Raw genomic sequence first — 23,700 nt, forward strand, 5'->3', positions numbered from 1 at the left:
ACACATACAATACTATTTTTATAATTTAAGCAACGTACACCGTTGTAATTAACACATACAATGACACACAGTCCTTGTTTTCCCCTGTAAGTTGTTGTAAGTATCACATACAACATTTTCCAAAGATAAAACACCACGTAAAATGTTGTATGAACAAAATCTCAGAAATTTGAAGTATTTTTATAAAGTATTTTTCAGAATAGTTAAAAGTACTGTAAATTATAACCATATACCGAATTTCACAAAAAAATATTGAAAAATGAAGCTTTAATTTCAATTTGTATCTTTAAAACGCTCTACTGAAAAGTTGCGGTTTTGGGGATACAACAACTTACGTGGGAGGTGTCGATATGAAAGGTCACCTGTGCATTCTAAAACAGATTTTTATTTTTAGGTATCATAGTTTTCGAATTATCCTGCAAAATGTTGAATAATACGACCGTAGTACGGAACCCTCATTGCGCGAGCCTGAGTCGCACTTGGCTGGTTTTATTTTAAAGATAGGCTTAAAATATTATAACTACTTACTCTAGAAAGCCAGGTGAAATCTTTTGAACACAATCTTGGTAGCTGCCTTTGAATTTTTTTATAATAGAAATATTATGGCTGAAATATTAATTAGTATGATTACTTAGGTACCTACTCGTTTTATTATGATAAGTAACTTCTTGGAAATCTTAATAGCTTTTGCGTTCAACTTTTCTTTTGTGAAATTCGGAAGCTTACTGGATATTATCAAGTTAAGTTTCAGAATCTAGTAGAAAGATTATGATCTAGAAAATCTTAGCAATATAGATTTCTAGTTTAATTTAATTTCTCAAAAGGAAACAGATAATTTATAAGATTATCCGCTTTAATATTTTCTACTCTTTTATTATTTTGAGCGTATATACGTAATAGTAATTCATACTAATATTAAATTAGAAATAATATTATATACGAAATTGTGTCTGTTTGTCTGCCTGCTAGCTTTTCACGACTCGTCTGTTTAACCGTTTTGGATGAAAGGTACAGAGACAGCTTGCATCTCAGGGAAGGACTTGGGTTACTTTTAATCCCAGAAAATCACAGAATTCTTACAGAACTCAAACCCACGTGGACCAATTAAATATGGAGAATGGATAGCTTGCATCCTGGAGACGTGCAGAGGCTATTTTTATCCCGGAAAATCAAAGTGTCGGGATTAAAAAAACTAAATCCACGCAGAGGAAGTTGTCACTCTCGAGGTCTTTAACTATGCCCATGCAAAAAATCATCTCAATCCGTTGTTCCGTTGCGACGTGATTGAAGGACAAACCAACAAACCAACAAATGACCACACTTTCGCATTTATAATACGGGTACTGATGAAGTGGTTTTGTTTAGGTTACGATGGTGGTCTTCAAACTACATACTTCGTAGAAGCATGGGAAGCTGGCAGCCTCATTGCCAACGTATCAACAATAACACCAATATGGAAACTTCAAGGACTCGGGTCGGGGAAGGCTCTGAAACTAGTGTTCTACGCGAACAACGCCAGAGGAAGATCTGAAGTTACCACTCTTAGAGTGCACACGCTCTCAAGACTAGCTTTGCATACAGGTAATAAACTTAATATACTGAAGGATCCACGAAAATGTAATATAGAGTAAAACTGTCACTTAAGGGGACTCAGTTCAGTGCTTTCTTCATACAAATGTAGGAGGGAAATTACAACAATAGTCGATATTGTACGCACAAAACTAAGAATTATATCGATTTATCTCGTCATTATCTAGGTTTATTGATATATAAAACATTGAAAAAAATATTGATTTAAAAGTTACGAGGCCCAAAAGATTCCTTTTTTAACACTAAATTAATGACAACTTTGGGCGTAAATAAATAAGATTAGGGATATGAAAATTCTATAACAATTTATCATTAGACGTAGTTTATTTATTCTTTAGTTGAAATAACTTTACTTTGCAAACATAAATTCAGCAGTTTTTTCTCAAAAATACTTTACCTAAACCCTTTTCACGCGCTTGATTTCGGTGAAAATCATCGTGCCTCTCAACTTTCTCATACAATGTCAAGTGAAAAGCAAACATGTTACCCACGTGCGCTGCCAATTTCGGTCGAGCGTCCTGCGTCACCTTAATCCCGGTGCAAATTCCGCCCGTTGCACTATTGTCGTACCTACTTCTAGCACAAGCTAGACGCTTAGTTGGAGAGGAAAGGGGAATAATAGTTATTTATCATGGCTAATATTCTTTTAAAACAAAAAAATCTCCAAATATTTCAAAGCTCAATATAATGCGTAACATTTTTGCTTCACGTATACTTAGCCCCATTAAGAAAGGGCTTTCAGAAAGTACAAAGTTCTGATTTTTACGAAGGGAAACTTTTGAGATTCAAAATCAGAAATTCTTAAGCGAAGCGGATCCTTCGCTTCGCTTTAGAATTTCTGATTTTCTGATGGTCAGCTAGATATTAATACGCCAAACCAGACCTAAATGGTCTCATAAAATGATGTCACACAAAGTATGCCTACCATATTATATTCCTGGTATGGGCATGCTATGTGGAGATCTACCTTGTCAATCACCAAATAGCTTCAATATTTTTTTTTTAAGGAGATGGACAAAAATTGTATGGACACGTGCCCCAGAATATACAGAGATGATATATTATGTGGCATTTAATAGTAAAAATCTTCTATTTTAATAAAAAAAAGTTGCATGTTGTTTTGCACTCGTGGCATTAAGTTTGTGATAGGCATAGTTCAGCCTGGGGCAAATTTTGTCCATCTCGTTCACGACTATCCTAGCATAAGCAATCATGTCTTTTGTACAGAAGCGAAGCACAGCAACATCAGCAGTATGGACTCGAGCTGGGCCCTCGGTATCATCGCAGGCGCAGTTGGAACCCTCGTTGCAGTCGCCATCGTCGCTCTGCTAGCACGGAAGCGGCATCACACGCCTTTACAGTACGAAGGTAACATTTTACTTAGTATAACTTCTTTATAACAGCAGGTTTGAGGTTACCTCAAAAGTCGGTGATGTATTGCCGGTTTTTCTGGTACTGCAAATGTTCATGGTTTGCGGTAATCACTCAGCATCAGGTGACCCGCCTGCACGCTATTTATATAAAAAAGCACTCTGGGTAACAGTGGGGGGAAAGGTTGACTGATGAACAAATCGCGCGGCAGTATAGAAACCCTCTCCGTCATGCCTCATTTCAAAAGAGGATTGATGGCATTCCTTTGCTAATAGATTGGTATGCCCAGTCTTCCACCAGATTAGTCACTAGACCAAAGATAATTTAGAGATTATAAATTGACTAGCTGATGCTCGCGACTTCGTACGCCTGCATTTAGGTTTTAAAAAATCCCGTGGAAACTGTTTGAGTTCCCGGTATAAAAGGTAGCCTAAAGGTAGGTCTCTTCTCTAATCGGTGATACCCATGCAAAAAATCACGTTTATCCGTTGCTCCGTTGAGACGTTATTGAAGGACAAAGCAACAAACAAACACACTTTCGCATTTATAATATGGGTAATGATTCTTTGATCATACTTATCAGGGATTGAATCCGGCTGTTGTTCCAGTAAGATCGGCAAAAACTAAGGACTCTACAATGCATTGTTGCAACAAGAATAGCACAATTTCAGCCAATCATAACAATTGAGATTGTAATAATGATTGACGCAGGTTGTACGAAATCGACCTACCGATATCTATATATATAAAAGGAAAAGGTGACTGACTGACTGACTGACTGACTGATCTATCAACGCACAGCACAAACTACTGAACGGATCGCGCTGAAATTCGGCATGCTGATAGCCATTATGATGTAGGCATCCGCTAAGAAAGGATTTTTCTCAATTCAACCCCTAAAGGATTAAAATAGGGGTTTGAATTTTGTATGAAACTCTGTCAGTTTTGAAGTTAGAATTGCGAAATTTTGCAATTTACACTAATCTAAGGAAAAGGTGACTGACTGACTGACTGACTGACTGACTGACTGACTGATCTATCAACGCACAGCTCAAACTACTGGACTGGTGGTGGGTAACCCTAATGGTGTTAAATAGGGGTTTAAAATTTGTGTTGTCCACGCGGACGAAGTCGCGGGCATAAGCTAGTCGTAATAGAAAATAATTATGCGGTCTCCCTAGAACTAATAAAGATAATTATTGAATATGTTCCTACCTATTCCTAGATAAGTCTAATAACCAATGATGTTAGTAAGTTCCTAGTAGTTTTTATAAAAAAAAATTTAGTAATTCTTTTTTCGATAACTCTAAAGTGTCGCTACTAGATGGCATTAAACAGTCGTTTCAGTACTGAGTTAACATACATATCACCAATTTCGTCACTGGCAGTAAGTGAGACCGTGGCCGAATGGTCAAAGCATCGGGCGCGAACCCAGAAGATGCAGGTTCGATTCCTGCCGGTCACGCAATTTTTGATATGTATTTAAAATTATTAAGTACCTACTAGTCTAACCTGGAGTATATCCAGACATTAAATACCTAGTATCTGTAATATGGCAAAATACCAGAACTCTCAACCGTTAAGCGATTCGGCTTTATCGGTAACATTTCCAACTAGTTAAATCCAGTAAAGATCAGATTTAGGTCATATCCAAAATTGACCTAATGGGAATCAAATTCGAGCTATCAAGCCATTTAACTTACCTACCTACTGATTGTACCAGTGCAGTGTGCCAAACGGACCATCAAAGTCTGTTATTTACCACTAGATGAATAAATCGACTTACCTATATGAAATATATTTCCCTAAGAGAATCTATCTATAGTATGTGACAGGTTGAGATTGCCATCGGGGTGGAGAAGCCCCACACACGAACTTAGCCCCCGCGATACCGGGTGCGGGTGAGCGCGGGTGTGCGGGGCGTCCCGCCGCCTCATACCCCGATTGCTATCTCAACATGTCGCGAACTATATCTATTTTACCACCCTATCTATTTTACCACCCTATTTCAAAAAGTGGTTAGCAATCTATTTCAAAAAGAGTTTGAAAAAATCTGAATTCAAAAAAAGGATGCTATTTAGGACTAAACTAAAAACCTTGGTCCTACGTTTCGTTTTTTTTAGAAGGTTCGGTTAGTTTTTGAAAATTCCCACGTTTTTTGACGATAACCCTAAATCTACTTTCTGTAGTTAACCGCTTTTTAGAAATAAGATAGCAGTAGGTATTGATTAAACTAGGTAGTAATAGAGATTGGATACATTTAAGCACAAACCACACTACTGGATACACCTCTCTATTTTACTCTCGCAAAATTCTTATTCGTTGAACTCTGGTGGAGAAACTAGAGATCGGTTCTAAAAGCACAACACGCTACAAGGGACGAATTGCGAATAGACAATTTTGTTGATACAAATATCCATTGAGTTAAATATCACAGAGATGCAAACCTCGTCAAAACAATGCGCATAAAAATCATAATGAACGTAATAAATATTCCTAAATAACATATTTTTTTTTCTCTTTCACTCTTGTTGCATTACTATAAAAATTGCTTAATTTGATAAAGAAGCAGTAAGTATTATTGACACACAGAGCCCAAACAAGCAATTATAAACGCTAATTAATCATCGACGTTGGTGCCTACCTACGCCGATGGTTAATATCACACAGTAAAAGTGTCAGTGAAAATGCGTTAAATTATTTATCTTAGTCTCTAATCTCAATATTTAAAAGGAAAAGGTGACTGACTGACTCACTGATCTAACAACGCACGGCTGAAACTACTAGATACTACTGGATTGGGGTGAAACTTGGCATGCAGATAACTATTATGTCGTAGGCATCCGCTAAGAAGGGATTTTTGAAAATTCAACTTCTAAGAGAATAAAATAGGGGGTATAAATTTATGTAGTCCACGAGGACGAAGTCGCGAGCATAAGCTAGTATGTATTACATTGATGCAACTTACTTTATATGATATTATACAATTAATCACGACTAAACCTCTCGTTACCAGTCAGGTTGCAGCTGTTTTGAGGAACATTACCGCCTCTGGTATATACAACACCTCTCTGCAAGTATCACATCCTATCGATAGTGTAGTACCGATAGCGTTATTCACTAGGTTTTCGATTGCTTGTGCTGGAATTGTAATTGGGTTTCTGTCTTGTTTCAGTGCAACATCTTTTCAAAGACTCTAAGGTCGCTCCAATGTTCAACTGGATAAAATGATTATAGAGGGAATTCTTGAATACTCTGTTAAGGGAAACTTATTTAGAAATACATGCAATGAATTTAGTCCCAAAAAGTTTTTAAATCAAGTAATTTTTAACGGTTAAATTTATGCACATCTATGTTAGCGCGTCACTCCACTGGACTGTGATTTCACCTTGACGTAAGCATGCACACAGATTGTTTTTCAAACTTTTTGACAAAAAGAAAAACTTATTTCAATAAAATCATATATTTAAATCCACGCATCCATATGGGGCAAAAATACCGCATTGTTATTTTTAAATCGGGATAACGGAACTTAAATCCCGCCGCCTTTGTCCTTTGCCCTCATTTTTTCTATCGGCATCAACGCAAAATTCATTACAGAAAGTGCAATACATTTTGCAGCTGGCAAGGTTAAAATTACAAAAGGTATTTTACAAAACCCATTGCCAACAGTAATATCTCATAGTGGGCTTTTAGTGGTTCCGTGCAAAACATATTATTGTTATGAGAGCCAGTGGTAACATTTCAGGATGTGCTTGGTGAGCCATCTTTCAGATGAAATGTAAAGTAAATGACTTTACCACTGTTCATGTTTCCTAGATCATATCATAGATGTCACTGTAAGTAAGTCAGTTGTATCGCAGTCATATTCAACTGTGTAAACCATACATAGTAGTTTGAATTTGAATTTGTACCAAGCCCCCCGGTGACGCTGTAGCGGCCAGCAGGGCCTATGCAGCATAGTCAATCCGAAACAACAAAATCATGGTACCTACTTACTGTGTTCGTCCTTGGTTCGCAATAAACCTGTCTACCTATTAGTACAAGCCGTGTTTTAATTTTAATACGACCCGGTCACGAGTGCACGGAGGGCTAGGTGTGGAACAACCAATGGTTTGGTTTGGAATACAAATTTGGATTCGGAACGATTCAAATTTTCGTTTTCGGGGAATCATTTGCTAATTTATATATGTTAACTTTTGAAACAGGCACGTTTCTTGCAGAACAATCGCTGATTGGTAGACAGGTTTAGTTCCAAACAAGGATTATAGGGTGGAAGAACCATAATGATAAAAAACTTTCTGCTGTTACCAAGCACCTCCTTTAAACTTACTATTGCCTCTCGAATCATACATTATCCATCGCGTGTAGGATACCTATAGTTTAGTCTACTCTAAACTTCTAAATGGCTTAAGTTTGAATTTTTATGACACCATTACCATCACCTACAACTTACAAGTGACAAACTAATTTAGTTACAAATGATGTCGACGCCTGGGTAATTAGAAAATTATACTACAATCAAAGTTAAAACTTTGAAATTGCTTTAAATAACGGTTTCGTGTTTGCATAGACAAGGAATTCTATGGGAAATTGTTTTCAGTTCGAGAATTTTAATGGAACAAATTTAACGCTTAATAGACTAAGTACAAAATTCAGTAAAGTTTATGGTTTTATTTAGATTTTAGTGTCGGATAGCTTATGCTAGCGACTTTGTCCGCGTGGAGTACACAAAATTCAAACCCCAATTTCACCCCCTTAAGAAACGTGTCGTTTAAAATTCCTGTATTTTCCAAGCAATGAGTTTACTCAACACCTCCGAAAGTACTCTACCTCCAAAGAATCTTCCAAAAACCTATTTGTATAAAGCGCACTTTAAGTTTATCTACAGTTTTTTTCGCCTGTGTCATAAAAGAGGCATTAAGGATTTCTACGGGGAATACTCAGAGCCTCATTTATGTCGCCGAGTTCCCCGATGTTTCATAAAAGGGACATAAGGGCGAGTAGCTTAGATAAAGATCATCCAATATCTCCGACGTTTCTATTAGGGCAGGTGTATCAAAATTGCGACTTTGACTACTTCAGGTGCTTTAATGTTTTTGAAAGCTTGTGATTGGGTTACTTTAGTTACGTAAGGGCGGCTACCTGGAGCGGGGGTTGAAGGCAGAAGTCCTTTTTGGTTGTGAAAATGATTTTATTAGGACATTCGTGTCGACGTTGGGACACGAAGGCCTTTACTTAACTATATCTTATCTAAATTACAATTACTACTTATGCTAGATTAATGCTACCTTAAAACTAACTCTATCGATTTTATATCGATTTCCCCTCTACCGTTCTGTGGTCGGTTAGCACCAGAGATCACGTACAGAGGTGGCTGCAGACCTTGATGACTCTATGTGCCGGAACGTGATGAGATGGCATATTTCCACACGTAGCTGGGCTGCTAGACGACATGTTAGCTCCCCCGGCGATGCCTGGGTTTTATATAGATAGGTAAGGATAGCTGTATCCGTAACACCTCCACCCTCAGTGCGGCGACCATTGTAGTAATTTTAACGGAAATGTCGCCGGAACGTCCTCGGAGGTTTCCACCCTCAGTCTGGAGGGCTGCTGCTGGACTTCGTTCGTGAAGATGAAGCATCTGTAATGGGCTGATCGAATCGTACCGTTGAAAGTGAAGCCGAATATTGCGGCATACTGGTAGTATTGAAGTAGTTCTTAATTCATGGATAATGGTTGAGCTGCTTTCTCTGAGCCTCCTTAGACAGAGAGATAGGCGTGGATTATCACGTTTCATCTATCTCCTGTAACAGTAGTTGATGTGTTCTCCGGATAAATTGGTTCCTCAGTGAGTGATATTTTCTGCTCACGTAGTTTTGAAGAACTGACCTTCGGGCATTCAGCCTCAATGTAAATGAAAACCTTAGAATTGGTTGAGATAAAAATGTGCATATGGGACTATAACTACTACGATAGGTATATTAAAAGCAAAGTAGTATAATTGACAGAATGTACTAATTAATTCGAGCTAAATTGATAAAAAAATCTGAACTAAATGTAATGTAAAAAGAAACCTAAGGACTACAACTGCATGAATTCTGTAAAATGATAAGCTAAATGTCTACTCGTTATAACTAGATAGGTAACTATGACTTATTATATACCTACTTACTTTTAGAAAGAACTTTATTTTAAAATTATATCATAATTTTGAATAAGGTGTAGGTAAGTACATTGAGTTATCAATGATCTAACTATTTCTACTTACTTTTGATCTGGGAATGATGTAGGTTCTTGCATATTTTCGGTTCAAGGCACGAAAATTTACAGGAAGTGAGCATTAGGTATACCTACTTTATGCTAAATTTGCTCATTATTCTATAGTCACAATGTGACACAAGTAAGAGCTTTCTTAACTTTTTCCGATTAGTGGTAGGTACACCTAGTTTTGCTATAATGTAGAAGAAATAATAAATGCTAAAATGTAAAAGGTCTATAGTAAAGAATGTATATATGTGTTGAAATAATTATCTAATTGCAAAAACTAATTATTTTAAAGATAATATAGTGTTATAGTTCTTGGTAAAACATAGGAATATAGTAGTCCTATCGGTTGGCTGAAACTTGATCGTGTGAAAAGACAAATTCTATATCTTTGTAATTTAATGTCTGGAAAGAATTGCACATACCTATCTAATTAATTTACTTTATTACCTGTCTTTTAAAACGTGATTTTGTAAAGGGACCGCGAATTTTCCTTCGTGTATATAAATGTATAGTATGGTTTTGGAAATTCGAGGTTTGGTTAGGAATTTTGGAAGTAGGATTCTGTACCTTCGTATGCTTAGTGTTAATTTGACTTAAACTCGGCTTTTCCTGTGACTTTGCCTGTAATTTTGATTTTTCCAAATGATTAACGGACCTAGATTTATTTAACGGGGTATCCGCGTTCGTTTCTGAAGCCTTTTTATTAATAATTGTATAATCGTATTCACTTAACTTTAAATTCCATCGCGTAATACGTGGACCTAATTCTTTGACCTTGGGTAAATTTTGAAAATTAGAAATCAAATTAAACTTTTTACCAAAAAGATACGGCCTAAAGTATTTTGTGGCCCAGACTATTGCAAGAAGTTCTTTTTTATTCGTTGGATATTTAGTTTCACTATCATTCAAAGTTCTGGAAGAGTAGGCAATAGGCATATCGGCGCCAAAAGGGCCTTGCGTAAGCGTTGCACTTAAAGTGGTTTCTGATGCGTATGTGGTTAAATTTAATTCTTTTCCAGAATCTGTATATGCTAGGATAGGCATATTTTTAACAAGAATTTGACACTGTCTGAAACAATTGACGAATTCTGAATCAAAATTTAATTTCGCTCCTTTCTTCAAGCACGATGTTAAAGGCTTGGTTACACTTGCGAAGTCGGGTATGAATCTTCTGTAAAAGCCAAGGATGCCTAAAAATTCCTTAATCTGCTGGCGATTTTTAGGTAATGGGTAATTTAAAATATGTAAAACATAATGTGGGTTTGGTTTTATACCATCTGGAGAATACATGTGACAGAATGGCGTTTCGCGTTTGAAAAATTCAGTTTTATCTAACTGGATTTTTAAATTGAAGTTTCTAAGTCGTTCGAACAAATCTCGCAAATTGAGTATGTGTTCCTGCAAGGATGTTGAAAAAATTACAATTTTGTCAAAAAGGGTTGTACAATTTTGTAGGCCTTGAAGGACACTGTCCATAAGATCTTCGGAAATTGTATATGAATTTTGTATGTCTAAAGTCGTAAAGTACAAAGACCTCCCGATTTTATCCAGAAAGTTGGTAAAATCACTCGGATTCTTTTTATCTAATTTATTAAGTTGTCGGAAATCGACAGTTAAATTACCTATATTAGAAAGAAATACATCTGGAAATTCTTTACAAAGGTTAATTAAATTCATTGTCTCCTCTGCATTTAACTGTTCTATAGGCAAACGTGATATTATGAAATCGTAATTCTGCCTATCGTCAGCAACGGTGTCAATTTCATTTTCACACCGGGTCGGCACGTATTGTTGGGAATTAGAATATTGGTCCGATATATTATTATACACAGGAATTTTACGTTCCGGAGTTTCCAGTGTACTGTGTAGATTTAAGTCCACCTGTGGGTAAATTTTTGAATCAGGGTGAGGTTGGTATGGGATATAAGTGCTTGAAGGGTATTGAGGTTCTGAAGGAATGTGTTTTTGGGACATTGAGTATTTTCGTGATCTAGAAGGGAAATTCGTACCACTATAATAATTTCGCTGTGAATAAAAATAATAAGGTCTACGAGTATGCTTATGATAATTTTGAAAAAATTTAGTTCTGTTCTGTAGATGTATTATATTTAATTCTTCTTTGGCAAATTCAAGAGCAGTTTGCAGCGTGGGGGGTCTCATACACCTTACTCTTGACCCTAAAGGTTCTCTTAAACCTTTTAAGAACGTTTTAAGGGCTAACTTTTGATAGAGTGTTATTTTTACTTCGACAGTAGTTTTGACAGTTTCGTGTAGCTCTACATACGTAATAAGTGTGCAGAGTAAATTTTGAACTTTTTCGTAAAATATTTGTACTGTATCTGGACCTTGAATTAAATATGATAAGTCTGTTAGTAAGGTTATTTCATCTCGGTAATCGGAAAAACTGTTAACTAATGTATCTTTAATTTTATTCCAATCATCGGAAATTCCGTAGGCTGATATAGTTCTTGCTGCAGATCCGGTAATTTTATTAAGAATTCCGCTAATCAAGGAAAGGTTTGAAAGCTCATACTCTTGACCTGGATTTAAAAATGAGCGCACTAATTGGTCGGCTAAATTAATAAATCTCGTTAAAGTATAAGAATTTCCATCATAATTCGGTAAAAACTTAAGTGACTTATTTATTCTATCTAACAAATCTACTTGGCTAAGTTCCGTCATTTTTTATATATTCTAAACTATCCTACCTAAAGGTATCAAATAATTAAAATACCAAAACTCAATAAAATGAATGTATCTACTACGCGGGTGAAAATCGTAATAAAAAAAAATCGTATTAGTTATAAAATTATAGTACCCTGCGCAAAAGTTAATATAACAACCAATAAAAAGGATTTCATGTACTTACAAAACCAAAGTCACTGGCGAGCTTCGATCCATCGATTTCCAGTATGACTCGAAGTCTTCAGCGACAGCTCCTATGACAGCTGCTCCTCGTAGGTTCTGTAGTCCTGACAAGGAAGTTGACGGCGTTGACCTGACTTTTAGGGGATGCACCACGACAACCTTGAACATCCAGGACTATCCTACCGACTGCGCCAGTTACGTAAGGGCGGCTACCTGGAGCGGGGGTTGAAGGCAGAAGTCCTTTTTGGTTGTGAAAATGATTTTATTAGGACATTCGTGTCGACGTTGGGACACGAAGGCCTTTACTTAACTATATCTTATCTAAATTACAATTACTACTTATGCTAGATTAATGCTACCTTAAAACTAACTCTATCGATTTTATATCGATTTCCCCTCTACCGTTCTGTGGTCGGTTAGCACCAGAGATCACGTACAGAGGTGGCTGCAGACCTTGATGACTCTATGTGCCGGAACGTGATGAGATGGCATATTTCCACACGTAGCTGGGCTGCTAGACGACATGTTAGCTCCCCCGGCGATGCCTGGGTTTTATATAGATAGGTAAGGATAGCTGTATCCGTAACACTTTCTTTACAATATTATGTTGTCATTTAGTCGAAGTTCGTAACAGATTTTTTGACTATTTCCGACTGTCCGATTGATTTGGACGTCTGTCCAAATGTGTGGTTTTGATGCCGATAGACAATTATGATTTAAGTCCCGCAAATTGCTATTGCGCTGGAACCATGTCTCATTAACATCGAAATGCATCATTTTGACGTCAGCTGAATCAAAAATATACCATCAGCTCGAAACTACAGCCTAGTGCTGACATCATTAAATGGCGGCCATACGCATTAGCACTTTTCGGGACTTGTGGAATTGAGCGTCTCTGATATGGAGGTGTGCCATGTGAGTGTGCAGAACATTCGAATTTAGACTTAGGTACCTATTTGTTTTGTTTATATGAGTACTTTTAAAAATATACAATTAGAAGAGCGTGATCATGGAGATGGAAGATGGACACTGGAATTCATTAATGGCAAATCGTAGGGATGCTCGTGTTTCGGCTTATATATTTTATTTCATGAGTATCTAAGTGTCATGGTGTAGCTTTTAAATACATAAAAAAGCTAAGCTGAGCTTTAACTTGAAAATGTTTTTATTTTTAACTTATTGACTCTTTATTCACCCATTTTGTAAATAGCATCTTTCATAACTTGTCTAAATTCTTCATTCAGGAAGTTTTTGATGGTAATTGCGAAATGGATATGGAGGTCAGACAGAAAATAACTATACCAATTACAAAAGTATGGTGTTATACGCCCATACCTGTACACTACGTTGCCGAAAGTAATATACATCGACCTTTAGGAGACAGTAGATTTGTAGAGCGTTATATCTCTCGTTGAGACCGGCAAATCGTCATATAGGTATGAGTAACAGAGACAACGCTCTACAAAGCTGAAAGGTCATTCTTAAGGCCGATGTACTTTCTGCCGCGTACTGTACCTAATTGGTTTCACGATACAAACAATCGAAGTGAATCTTGTACCAAAACCTAAATTCAATTGAAATGATGTAGAATCTAATAAATGTAAAAGTTTGGATGTTTGTTACTCCTTCACACCACAATGGCTAAGCCAATTTAACTAAAATTAGTCCTTGGTCACTGAATTAACACGTATTTTATACCGACAAATCTAAGAATTCCCACAGGATTTAAAAAAACTTATATACACGTAGACGGGCGGACATCACTAAATGTTTTTTTTTTTTTTTTTTTTTTTTTTTTTAATATTACAATAAAACTTAAAGCTAGCCTTATCTAATTACTATATAAATCATGACCGCGTGGAATGGTGCCAAGAATACTGGCTGCATTTCCGCGCTGGACAGCCAGGCTGATCCGTTGCGCAAAAAATGAGCCAGCCCTTCTGTCACCAGATGAGGCTATTAATCGCGGTGAAATGTCTCGTAAAATTTTTTTAGCACTAAGACTCCATGGCCCCAGGGTCTCCACGGCAAACGGCACAAAAATGTAACTCTCTATAAGAGAGGCATACTTGCGCCGCTTGCCGTTTTCAGCTGTTTCTGCTGCGGCTCCATTTTATATTATTTAATTTTACTAGACTATGAATTTTTGTCTTTTCTTATTTTTTTTCTCTTAACACAAAATAATTGCATTTGCAAAAGAAAGATTCGCGAAACTCCACAAAAAAGTGAAATAGAAGATAAGAAATAAGCCACAAAAAAGACGAATTAATCAATGTTGCCCAGGATTCACTGCCGTGAATCCGGATTAAAACTTGAATCTTTCCGAGAAATGAAGATGACTTCTAAATCCTATCGTAAATAAAACCAGGGCGCTAAGCTGATCGCGGACATCCGTACCCGTAGTATAAGATTTTACGTCACACCAAACGTTGCTAGAATTCGAGAGTCGAAACACTTCTGCGGTATAGTAAACTGGATCTTAAGTACCTTGTTTTAAAGCTCAAGTTTGTCTACACATTCTACAGCCAGCGCTCCAATCGGAAACCTTGCAAAATTAAAATCAGTGGCATTGAATTTTTGACTTCAATTCAAGGCTCTTTAGGTCCATTTTACTTTGATGTTATTGTGTTTCGATTCTCGAATTCTAGCAACGTTTGGTGAGACGTAAAATCTTATACTACGGGTACCGAAAGCTTTTGGCCAACATCCAAAAAAAGAAGGTTTTTTATGTTCAGTTCAAACGCAAAAGGCTCGAAAAATGTCCACGATAATTCTTTTTTTTGACTGAAACACAGCTGTATTAGAATGATATATGTCATAGGTACGTGTAAAATATAAAATAGGGGAATATTTTTATGTCAAAACATAAAGCTCGGTAGTTTATTCGATTTATTTTACAGACGTGTTCCAGTAATAACGAATACAAAACAAATGAATGTGATTGCAAATGTCGAATAAACAAATATGGCGTTATCAAATATCAATACAAAGGTGGCGATGAAATAAAACTACGGGATAACTTAAATAAATGATGCTATTTAATTCTAATGACGTAGTAGTTGGCATGTTCTAACAGAGCCAACTTGGCTTCGGTCAAGTGGATTTTTTGTAAATCGGTGAAAGAATAGAATTTCCGAAAATTTGGAAATACAATTTTTATTTTTAATCAAAAGCTCAAATAATAATTTTCATAAATAACCTTAAAAAATGACGAACTTTCATACAAACTTTCACCCCATAAGTAAAACCTTTTTTAGTGAGTGCTTACGTCATAAAAGAAGCCCATTGTCACAAGTTTATAACCCTAGCGGCTTAGGCTGTTCGTTGATAGATTCGATAGATCAGTCAGTCAGGACAAGTCCTCTTTATAATATGTACCTATAGTTTTAAATGGAGATTGTTAGATGTGATATTATTATTAAAAAATTTACAAAAAATCTTTTCCAAAATTCTTAAAACTTAGAATATAATATGTTTTTAAGTATTATTTATTATTGTATAAAGTCTTAGATTATGTTTTCTTCTATATCTAAATATTATATAAAAGGAAAAGGTGACTGATTGGCTGACTGATCTATTAACGCACAGCTCAAACTACTAGACGGATCGGGCTGAAATTTGGTATGCAGATAGTTATTATGACCTAGGCATCCGATAAGAAAGGATTTTTGAAAATTCAACCTTCACGAAGATACCAAGAACTAATAAGAAGAATTGCTATTGCACAGGCGAGAACATTTTTCAAGTTCGTTAGAAAGCATCGCTGAGACCACAAAGTAAATTGGAATTGCTCGAGTACAGTGAAAAATAAGGGAGATTCTTCGCGGTATCCATTTCAAACGCTTTACTAAGAACTCGATATTCAAGAACCTAGCTTGTCAGGTATCGTGCATGATAAAGTACTCGTTTGCTAAAGTTAAAGATAATACAACGTTAATTATAGTATACGCAAAACCTGAAAGTAGTTTGTTCAGAATCAGTAACAGAATCGATTGCACACAATCATTTTTACTACGAGTTTAATTTTGACCAAAAAGTTCTTTAAAATACTGCAAGTTTGAACACCTAGTTAAATGACCACATGCACCAGCTGATTCGAGCTGCGCGAGCGCAAGCAATTTTTTATTTAATTGCCTTTCATCTTTAAATGTCTTCTAAGAGTATGTTACTGAGAGTTCACATTCTCATAAAATTCCGAATCGATCTGAATTACTAGGAATACAAAACTTGAAAGTGATAGACGACAGCGTCTTGATTTCAAGTCGACATGAGTTCCATTGCATTCTAAATGTGATTTATGCCCTTTTATATGTCAACTGATATTGCAGATGTTAAGTCACTTGGATGCCGCTACTTTTAATAAGTTTTCGCCACACCCGCGGGACCGCAAAAAGGAAAACCATGTTTTGGATTTGAATATTTTAAAAGTGCAGTATTAAATTTCAAGTTATAACTGATATCGAATAATGCTTTAAAGCGAAAGAAAGAAAGTGAAAGAATATTGAAATCATACCAGAATAGAAACATACTAAGTCAGACTAACAGATCACTGCTTAGGTACATATTTCTCAACCTGCCTGCAAAAGTTGATTTAAGATCGGTTTAGTTCTATAACAGACAAAAACAAAATCGTACATACGAATTTTCGTACATAGTAATTATTTAAAGGTGCTTTCTATTATTTTGTTTTGTATCGAACATCCAAATTTTTACGTTCATAATAATAATTAGTAAGCCTAGTTTTTTCTTTTAACGTTCTCCGCGTGGATTTATGTTTTTTAAAGAATCTGTAAGAAACCCTTTCTTGGTGAGGGTTATGGGGTTAACGTTATAGAGAGAACATACATGCAATAAAATGTATCAAAACCAGCTAAGTGCGAGTCAGACTCGCGCACCAACGGTTCCGTTCAACAGTTGTATTTTTCAACATTTTGCTCGATAAATCAAAAACTATTATGCATTAAATAAATAAAAATCTGTTTTAGAATGTACAGGTAAAGCCCTTTCATATGATACCCCACTTGGTATAGGTAGTAATCTTACTTTGAAAGTTGAAAATACTATTTTTTTCATGAACAGTTTTTTTTGTCATGTAAGAACAAATTCACAGTTTTCGGATTTTTCCTTTATGTCTGCTATAAGACCTACCTACCTGCCAAATTTCATGATTCTGGGTTAATGGGAAGTACCCTGTAGTTTCTTGACAGAAAACGAAGTGATCCTGTAAGGTTTCCTTTTTTAACCGACTTCCAAAAAGGAGGTGGTTCTCAATTCAGCCCGTTTTTTTTCCTTTCGAGGTACGGAACCCTAAAAATCTCATGTTTCTATAACTGTAGGTATACGGGTAACTTACCAATCTCCTTAGATATAGTTTCGTGTCAGTCGATTTCTCATTTTACATTTATCAATATTGAGGTTTTCGCAATCATTTACGATATAATTTAGTTTGTAGCAGGATAGTACCAGGTCTAATACATAAGACCTAATCATAGTTTGGCGTGACAATCGACGATCTTATTATTTAGACACGAAACGATACCGAAGGTGGTTGGCGTGTTATCATTATCTTAGTATATTTGGAACATAAATAATATAGTAGGAGTCTGGGTTTCACTCCGAAATATGTCGAAGGTCGTGTCGAACTTGTATTGAATTATTTATAACACAAAAATAATATTTTCCTCACATAAGTACCTATCTTATTAAAGAGCAACCACCGAGTTTCTTGCTGGTTCTTCTCGGTAGGAAAGGCAATCCGAACCAGTGATAGATGCCTCCGACGATTCGAAAGTACTTGTGAAAGTTTACTTGAATAAAAAATATTTATTATTATTTATAGACTAGTTTATCCCCGCGACTTCATCCGCGTGGACTACACAAATTTCAAACTCCTATTTAATCCCTTTAGGGGTTTGATTTTGAAAGTTCCTTTCTCAGCGGACGTCTACGTCATAATAGATATCTGCATGCCAAATTTCAGCCGATCCGTCCAGTAGTTTGAGTTGTGCGTTGATAGATCAGTCAGTCAGTCAATTTTTTATTTTATATAGGTATATAGATGTTCTCGTTAGATATAAAGCAGTTCTTCACTCGCGTGCAAATCGCAACGTGAACTCACGGGAACGATGCGTAACTCCAGTGTGGGGGTTATTTCACGTCGTTGACTCAGCCTCAGAACTATAGACCGCACTTTGACTTAGCTTAGACTTAAGACAGTTAGAACGAGACAGAGCTATATTTCTCACATAAATCTGTTTCGTTTTAACTCAATCTTCTGAGCAAAGTCAAAGTGCGCTCTATAGATCTCAGCCTAACTCTTGTGCCGCGATTCGCATGCGAGTGAAGATGGGGCATAACACAGGGGCATAAGCCCTTCGGTCCGTCGCTCATGGTGTGGTCCTCGGGTTGGTTGGCGTGCTGTGGTTCCGGCATGCCTCTAACGGTTTTTGGGAGCACGTAGTGCCCCAGTGGTGGGTCTGCTGCGGTAACGAGGCGTTGTTGGTCCCTTGTGCTCCGTCGTTGGCGGTGGGGTGGAACTTCGAGAGGTTTTTAGTCGGTAGGAGTCCGACCACTGTGCACCCCCGTGGCCGGTGCTATCCATAATGGATTTTCCTCACGAGAAAAAAAAGGGGCATAAGCTCTTTCCTCCGTGCGCTCAACTTTAAAATGAAGAAATATGGAGTGACATTTAACTGCACCGTCGACTGCACGAAAATGTCAAAACTTATGACAGGCATAACTCTATATTTGAGTCACTTTAAGGCTACTAAGGTTACTTTACGTGAAAGGTTAGAGATGTGAATAAACTTTTTAATTATGAACTCGAGCTTTGTGATATAACTTGAACTTCCTGATTAACTTAACGCAAGCAAAAATAACTCTAAAAATCTCTGTGCAAAATGTTATTACACTCTTTTATCCTCATTAGGACGACTTCAGACGAGTCGCAGGGAGCCGCTGAATTCAGGTGGCGCAGGACCGTGGCGTGTGGACGTGGTGTGTGGAAGTCCCTACAAGAGACGTATGTTCAGCAGTGGACGTCTATCGGTTGATGATAACGATGATGATCTTCATTAGGTACTGAGAGTCGCGACCCGTTTTATGAATCACATAACAGTTGAAATTTCCACGACATTCTAAGAATAATTTTTTTTTAATCATAGACTTAAATAAATTTTAGTGGTGATGACCGGACTAACAGCTTAAAATGCTCCACATAGGCTTCAGAAGACAAGGAGGAAAGATACATTGAAAGTAGGTCACCAATTATTCAATTAGTTATGTGGTTCAACGCTGCTTATCCAGCGCAATCGACTGGTATTATATGACTAGCGTGACAACTTGGCGATGACTGTCATAACTGGGGTATTTACAGTACGTAGCAGAAAGTAATGTACATCGGCCTTTAGAATGACATTTTGGTTTTGTAGAGCGTTGTATGACGTTTTGTCGGTCTCAATGACAGAGACAACGCTCTACAAATCTGCTATGTCGATGTACATTACTTTCTGCCGCTTACTGTACCTAGTTACTTTTTTAATATAATTGCAAATATTTTTCCTTTTTCTTAAGTTTTGTTAAGTTTTAAATTTTGTTCATCATAATAGAAAACAAACGGTATTTACTTAGGTCTATAGGCGTGTAAAGACCTCCTTAATGTAATACGTTTTTCCTATATAATTCCGTTAAACAAAGACCTATTTTGCAGCGCCACTGCAGACGGGGAAGGCGTACAAAGGTGCTTTGCATAACCACTCCCCCCTCCAGCCGGACGACAAGAACCCAGATGTAGTGCCACTCGGGAAAGGTGAGTGCGTTTGTTTGTTTTCTGCAAATGAGGAACCATTATTTCTAACTATCTTGCGCCAACGAGAATTTATTTAACAATAGGGCACGTTTTTAATAAAATTCCCGAGAAAAATAGATCTAAGTGTTTTGTTTTTATTTATAGCTTATGCTCCCGACTACGTCCGCGTGGACTACACAAATTTCAAACCCCCATTTCACCCTTTTAGGGGTTGAATTTTCAAAAATCCTTTCTTAGCGGATGCCTACGTCATAATAACTGTTTGCATGCCAAATTTCAGCCCGATCCGCCCAGTAGTTTGAGCTGTGCGTCGATAGATCAGTCAATCAGTCACCTTTTGCTTTTATATATTTAGCAATTGCGAAAAAATACTGAATCACTCAATCCTCTAGTAGCACCACTCGGAAATGGTGAGTGTGTTTGTTTGTTTTCTGCAAATGAGGAACCATTATTTCTAACTATCTTGCGAGAATTTATTTAACTATAGGGCAGGTTTTTAATAAAATTCAGAAATTCCAGCTAAGACGTCACAACATGGCGGTTTTTTTCCTATTCTTAGTTCGGACGCTATAATTGGGTTTCAGTTTTTGAACTGTAATCTTGTGCTGTAAGTAATAAACGTTTCTTTTCAAGATTTCAACTGCACGCGAGACTCTGAGCGGCCACCAGAGCCGCCTCCCTACGGTGTAGTGGTGTCGCCGCCGGTGGGGTCGTCGAGGAGCGTGCACAGCTTACACGAGCGCGCCAACACCCCCCACACCCCCCACACCCCTCACACGCCCAACACTCCAGCGTCCGATGCACAGGTTAGAATTAGCATAGGCGACAAAAAGCTGATGAGATACCTATATCTATAGTACGCAACAGGTCGAGATAGCAATCGGGGAGGGATAGCAATCAAACCGCGTTCACCGCGGGTAATGTGTGTTTGCGGGTCGTTCCCCCGGCCCGATTGCCATCTCAACCTGTCGCGGACCATAGTAGGTACTAGATGGTGTCCATTGATATTTTGCATGAATATACGAAAAGACCTGGAAAATGGGCTAGGTAAATACTTTTTAGCTGGGGAAACAAAGAGATTTTTAAAAACCTTAAACCGCTATCCATTTTGATACACCAACCAATCACAAACGAAGCTAAGTTTTCTAATTGAATTTCAATTTTTTTTATAACATTTTCTAATTGAATTGCGAATGTTTTTTTTAAATGATTGGTTGGTGACCCAAAACGGTAAACGCCCCCTGAGATTTTTGGCTCTATCGTATTTGGCTACATACGGCCAACTACTACAGCAAATTGGTAAAAAATTAGTCATTCTCCTGATTTGATCTTATACTAATGTACAATGAACCAACGTTTCGCCCCGACACTGGAGCATCTTCATTGTAGACCTTACATCCTCCGGTTTTAGGGGCGAAACGTACGTCGAGTGTGTTTTGGGGATTTGTGTGGTGCTGCGTGGTGGTGGTGCGTATTTCTTCTGGTGGCTGCTTTTGCCTGCATGTTTAGCAGTGGGAAGGCGTGCGGTGCATGTCGCATGCTGTATGCTGCACTATACAGATTCGACCTGTTTCAACGGATTATAGCAAATTAAGCTTTTGGTTCATTATACACGGTGAAATTTTAGTGGTTGTCTTCCCGCGGCAGAACGATTGGCCCTCAGTAGTACCTACTATCGAAATTTTGAGTTAAACTTAAGAAATAAAAATGTTTTTGTTTTGAAATAATTAAAAAAAAATCGACAACTCGAAAGTGTAAGAAACAATAGTAACTCCCTAGACGTAACGTGAATAGTAGGTAGGTACATCCACTTGAACCGCGCTGCCAAAAAAAGTGAAAAAGTTTAGAGCAAAATAAGCTCTCGCGCGTAGTGATACGGCATGAACTAGCCTGCACGCACGCGAAATCACTATTGGTTCGAGGTCTCATTCGATTTTTGTTTTTCTCCATTGTAAATTTGACATTTTTGACTCTAATAATTTGTTATATATTTATAAATCGATTGTAATATCACTACAAAATAATTTCGCTTCTGGAAAACAACCATTAAAATTTCAGCGTGTATATAATGGATTTCCTCAAAGTAACATCTGTTTCCATACACCATTTATACTAATGTGTTTATTTTGTTACAGAGCATCGGTACACTAGCGGAGGACCGGCGTAGTGTCACAAGTGGCACGTTGTCTAGAAGGAGAGAAGTTGTCACGACAAGGACGCCCCTCCTAGCGAACGCGAGGGAAAGCTGTGTGTAGATAGTGTATAGTGACGTTTTATATTGAGGACACATTTGTATTTAATATTGAAGGATAAAATGTGGTGTGAACAAGACTTTAGTAGCATAGTAATGAATGAGTGAAGTGGAAATAGAGGTGTTATACACATAGTTGGCTCGAGACAGTCGGGCGGTAGAATCAGACTTAATAAATGAATCTAAATATATAAAAGGAAAAGGTGTCTGACTGACTGATTGACTGACTGATCTCTCAACGCACAGCCCAAAGTACTGGACGGATCGGGCTAAAATTTGGCATGCAGATAGTTATTATGACGTTAGCATCCGCTAAGACCGGATTTTTGAAAATTCAACCCCTAAGAGGGTGAAATAGGGGTTTGAAATTTATGTAGTCCACGCGGACGAAGTCGCGAGCATAAGCTAGTGTTTAATAAAAATGCCCACACGTAAACTCGGTTCAATTTTAACACCGGAATTCATGTCAAGATAGGGGCTTCTTTAGAGGACGATTCAGACGGCATGTGTTATACACAACCTTAATGCATTGCAGAACGGCTAAATATGACGCATGCCATTTGAATCGCCCTTTTAAAGAAGCCCCTATCTTGACTATGAATTCCAGTGTAAGCCCATAGCTGGACGTGAAATCAAATACATAGAACTCGATTAAACCCGGTTGGTTATGCCGATCGGGCGAGCCGAATAAAAATATATCGGTCTGTTGTAAAAATTACCGAATCGAATGTGCCAACCCAACTATGTGTATAGCCTAACCTGACAAATTGTCTATGGCTCAGGGCACATTGAGGCAGAGTCAAAGCGACGTGACGCGTCCTTTCTAAAATGTTCAACAACTAAACTGATTTATATTCAAAATGTGGCTATTTCTGATGTACACAATCTGTAAACTAAACTAAAATGACAGTGATTCAGCGATATCAAGGACTTGCATAGTCTCAAAGAAGAAGAAGAAGAAACTAAAATGACTCTTTTGCATAATACTCCTTGTCGAAAAGACTAATTAATTTAGTTTGATTAAGAAATTGTGTACAACAGAATTAGCCACAATGTAATTGTTAGCTTTTTATTTCATAAATTAATATTTGAGGCTATTTGACTAAAATAAAGAAAATACAAAGTCTTCATTTGACTCAAATTTAAATATAAAAAAATATATGTCTTGATTTGAATAAATTCAGTATAAATATTGTTACAAGTCATGATACTAAAATCATAACGTCTATAAATAAGAACTTTTGGCGGTATTAACGCCCAGTCTTGCTCTGTCAGTATTGACGCATTGTTAACATCAGTCCACGGCCGTAAATTTACGAGTTACCTAATAAAGTGAATAATCAATAATTGCTAAACAAGTAAACGAACTAAAGTCACGGTAAATAACTAATAGTGCTCGAGAGAAATAAATATGCTATATATGTCTATCATGGCTATGCATAATAGGCTATGTATGTCTATCATTTTATCGCGGAACCTGGCTACGATGTTACAGTTCAGAAGTGGGATATTTTAGTATGATGTTCGTGAAGAACACATTTTA

At 37.1% G+C, this 23,700-nt stretch overlaps 1 protein-coding gene across 1 annotated transcript in view; it reads left to right on the top strand.

Annotated features, from left to right (window-relative positions):
- Positions 1–22,609, top strand: part of LOC117982898 (nephrin-like) — a 234,265-nt gene extending 211,656 nt beyond the window's left edge. The window contains exons 13-17 of the mRNA XM_034969334.2: positions 1,366–1,581; positions 2,818–2,958; positions 19,808–19,906; positions 20,540–20,712; positions 22,042–22,609. Coding sequence (XP_034825225.1) covers positions 1,366–1,581; positions 2,818–2,958; positions 19,808–19,906; positions 20,540–20,712; positions 22,042–22,161 — 749 coding nt within the window. The 3' untranslated portion in view covers positions 22,162–22,609. The remainder of the gene's footprint in view (positions 1–1,365; positions 1,582–2,817; positions 2,959–19,807; positions 19,907–20,539; positions 20,713–22,041) is intronic.
- Positions 22,610–23,700: the final 1,091 nt, after the last annotated feature.

This window comes from Maniola hyperantus, chromosome 6 (assembly GCF_902806685.2).
Source record: "Maniola hyperantus chromosome 6, iAphHyp1.2, whole genome shotgun sequence".
Classification (NCBI taxonomy): domain Eukaryota; kingdom Metazoa; phylum Arthropoda; class Insecta; order Lepidoptera; family Nymphalidae; genus Maniola; species Maniola hyperantus.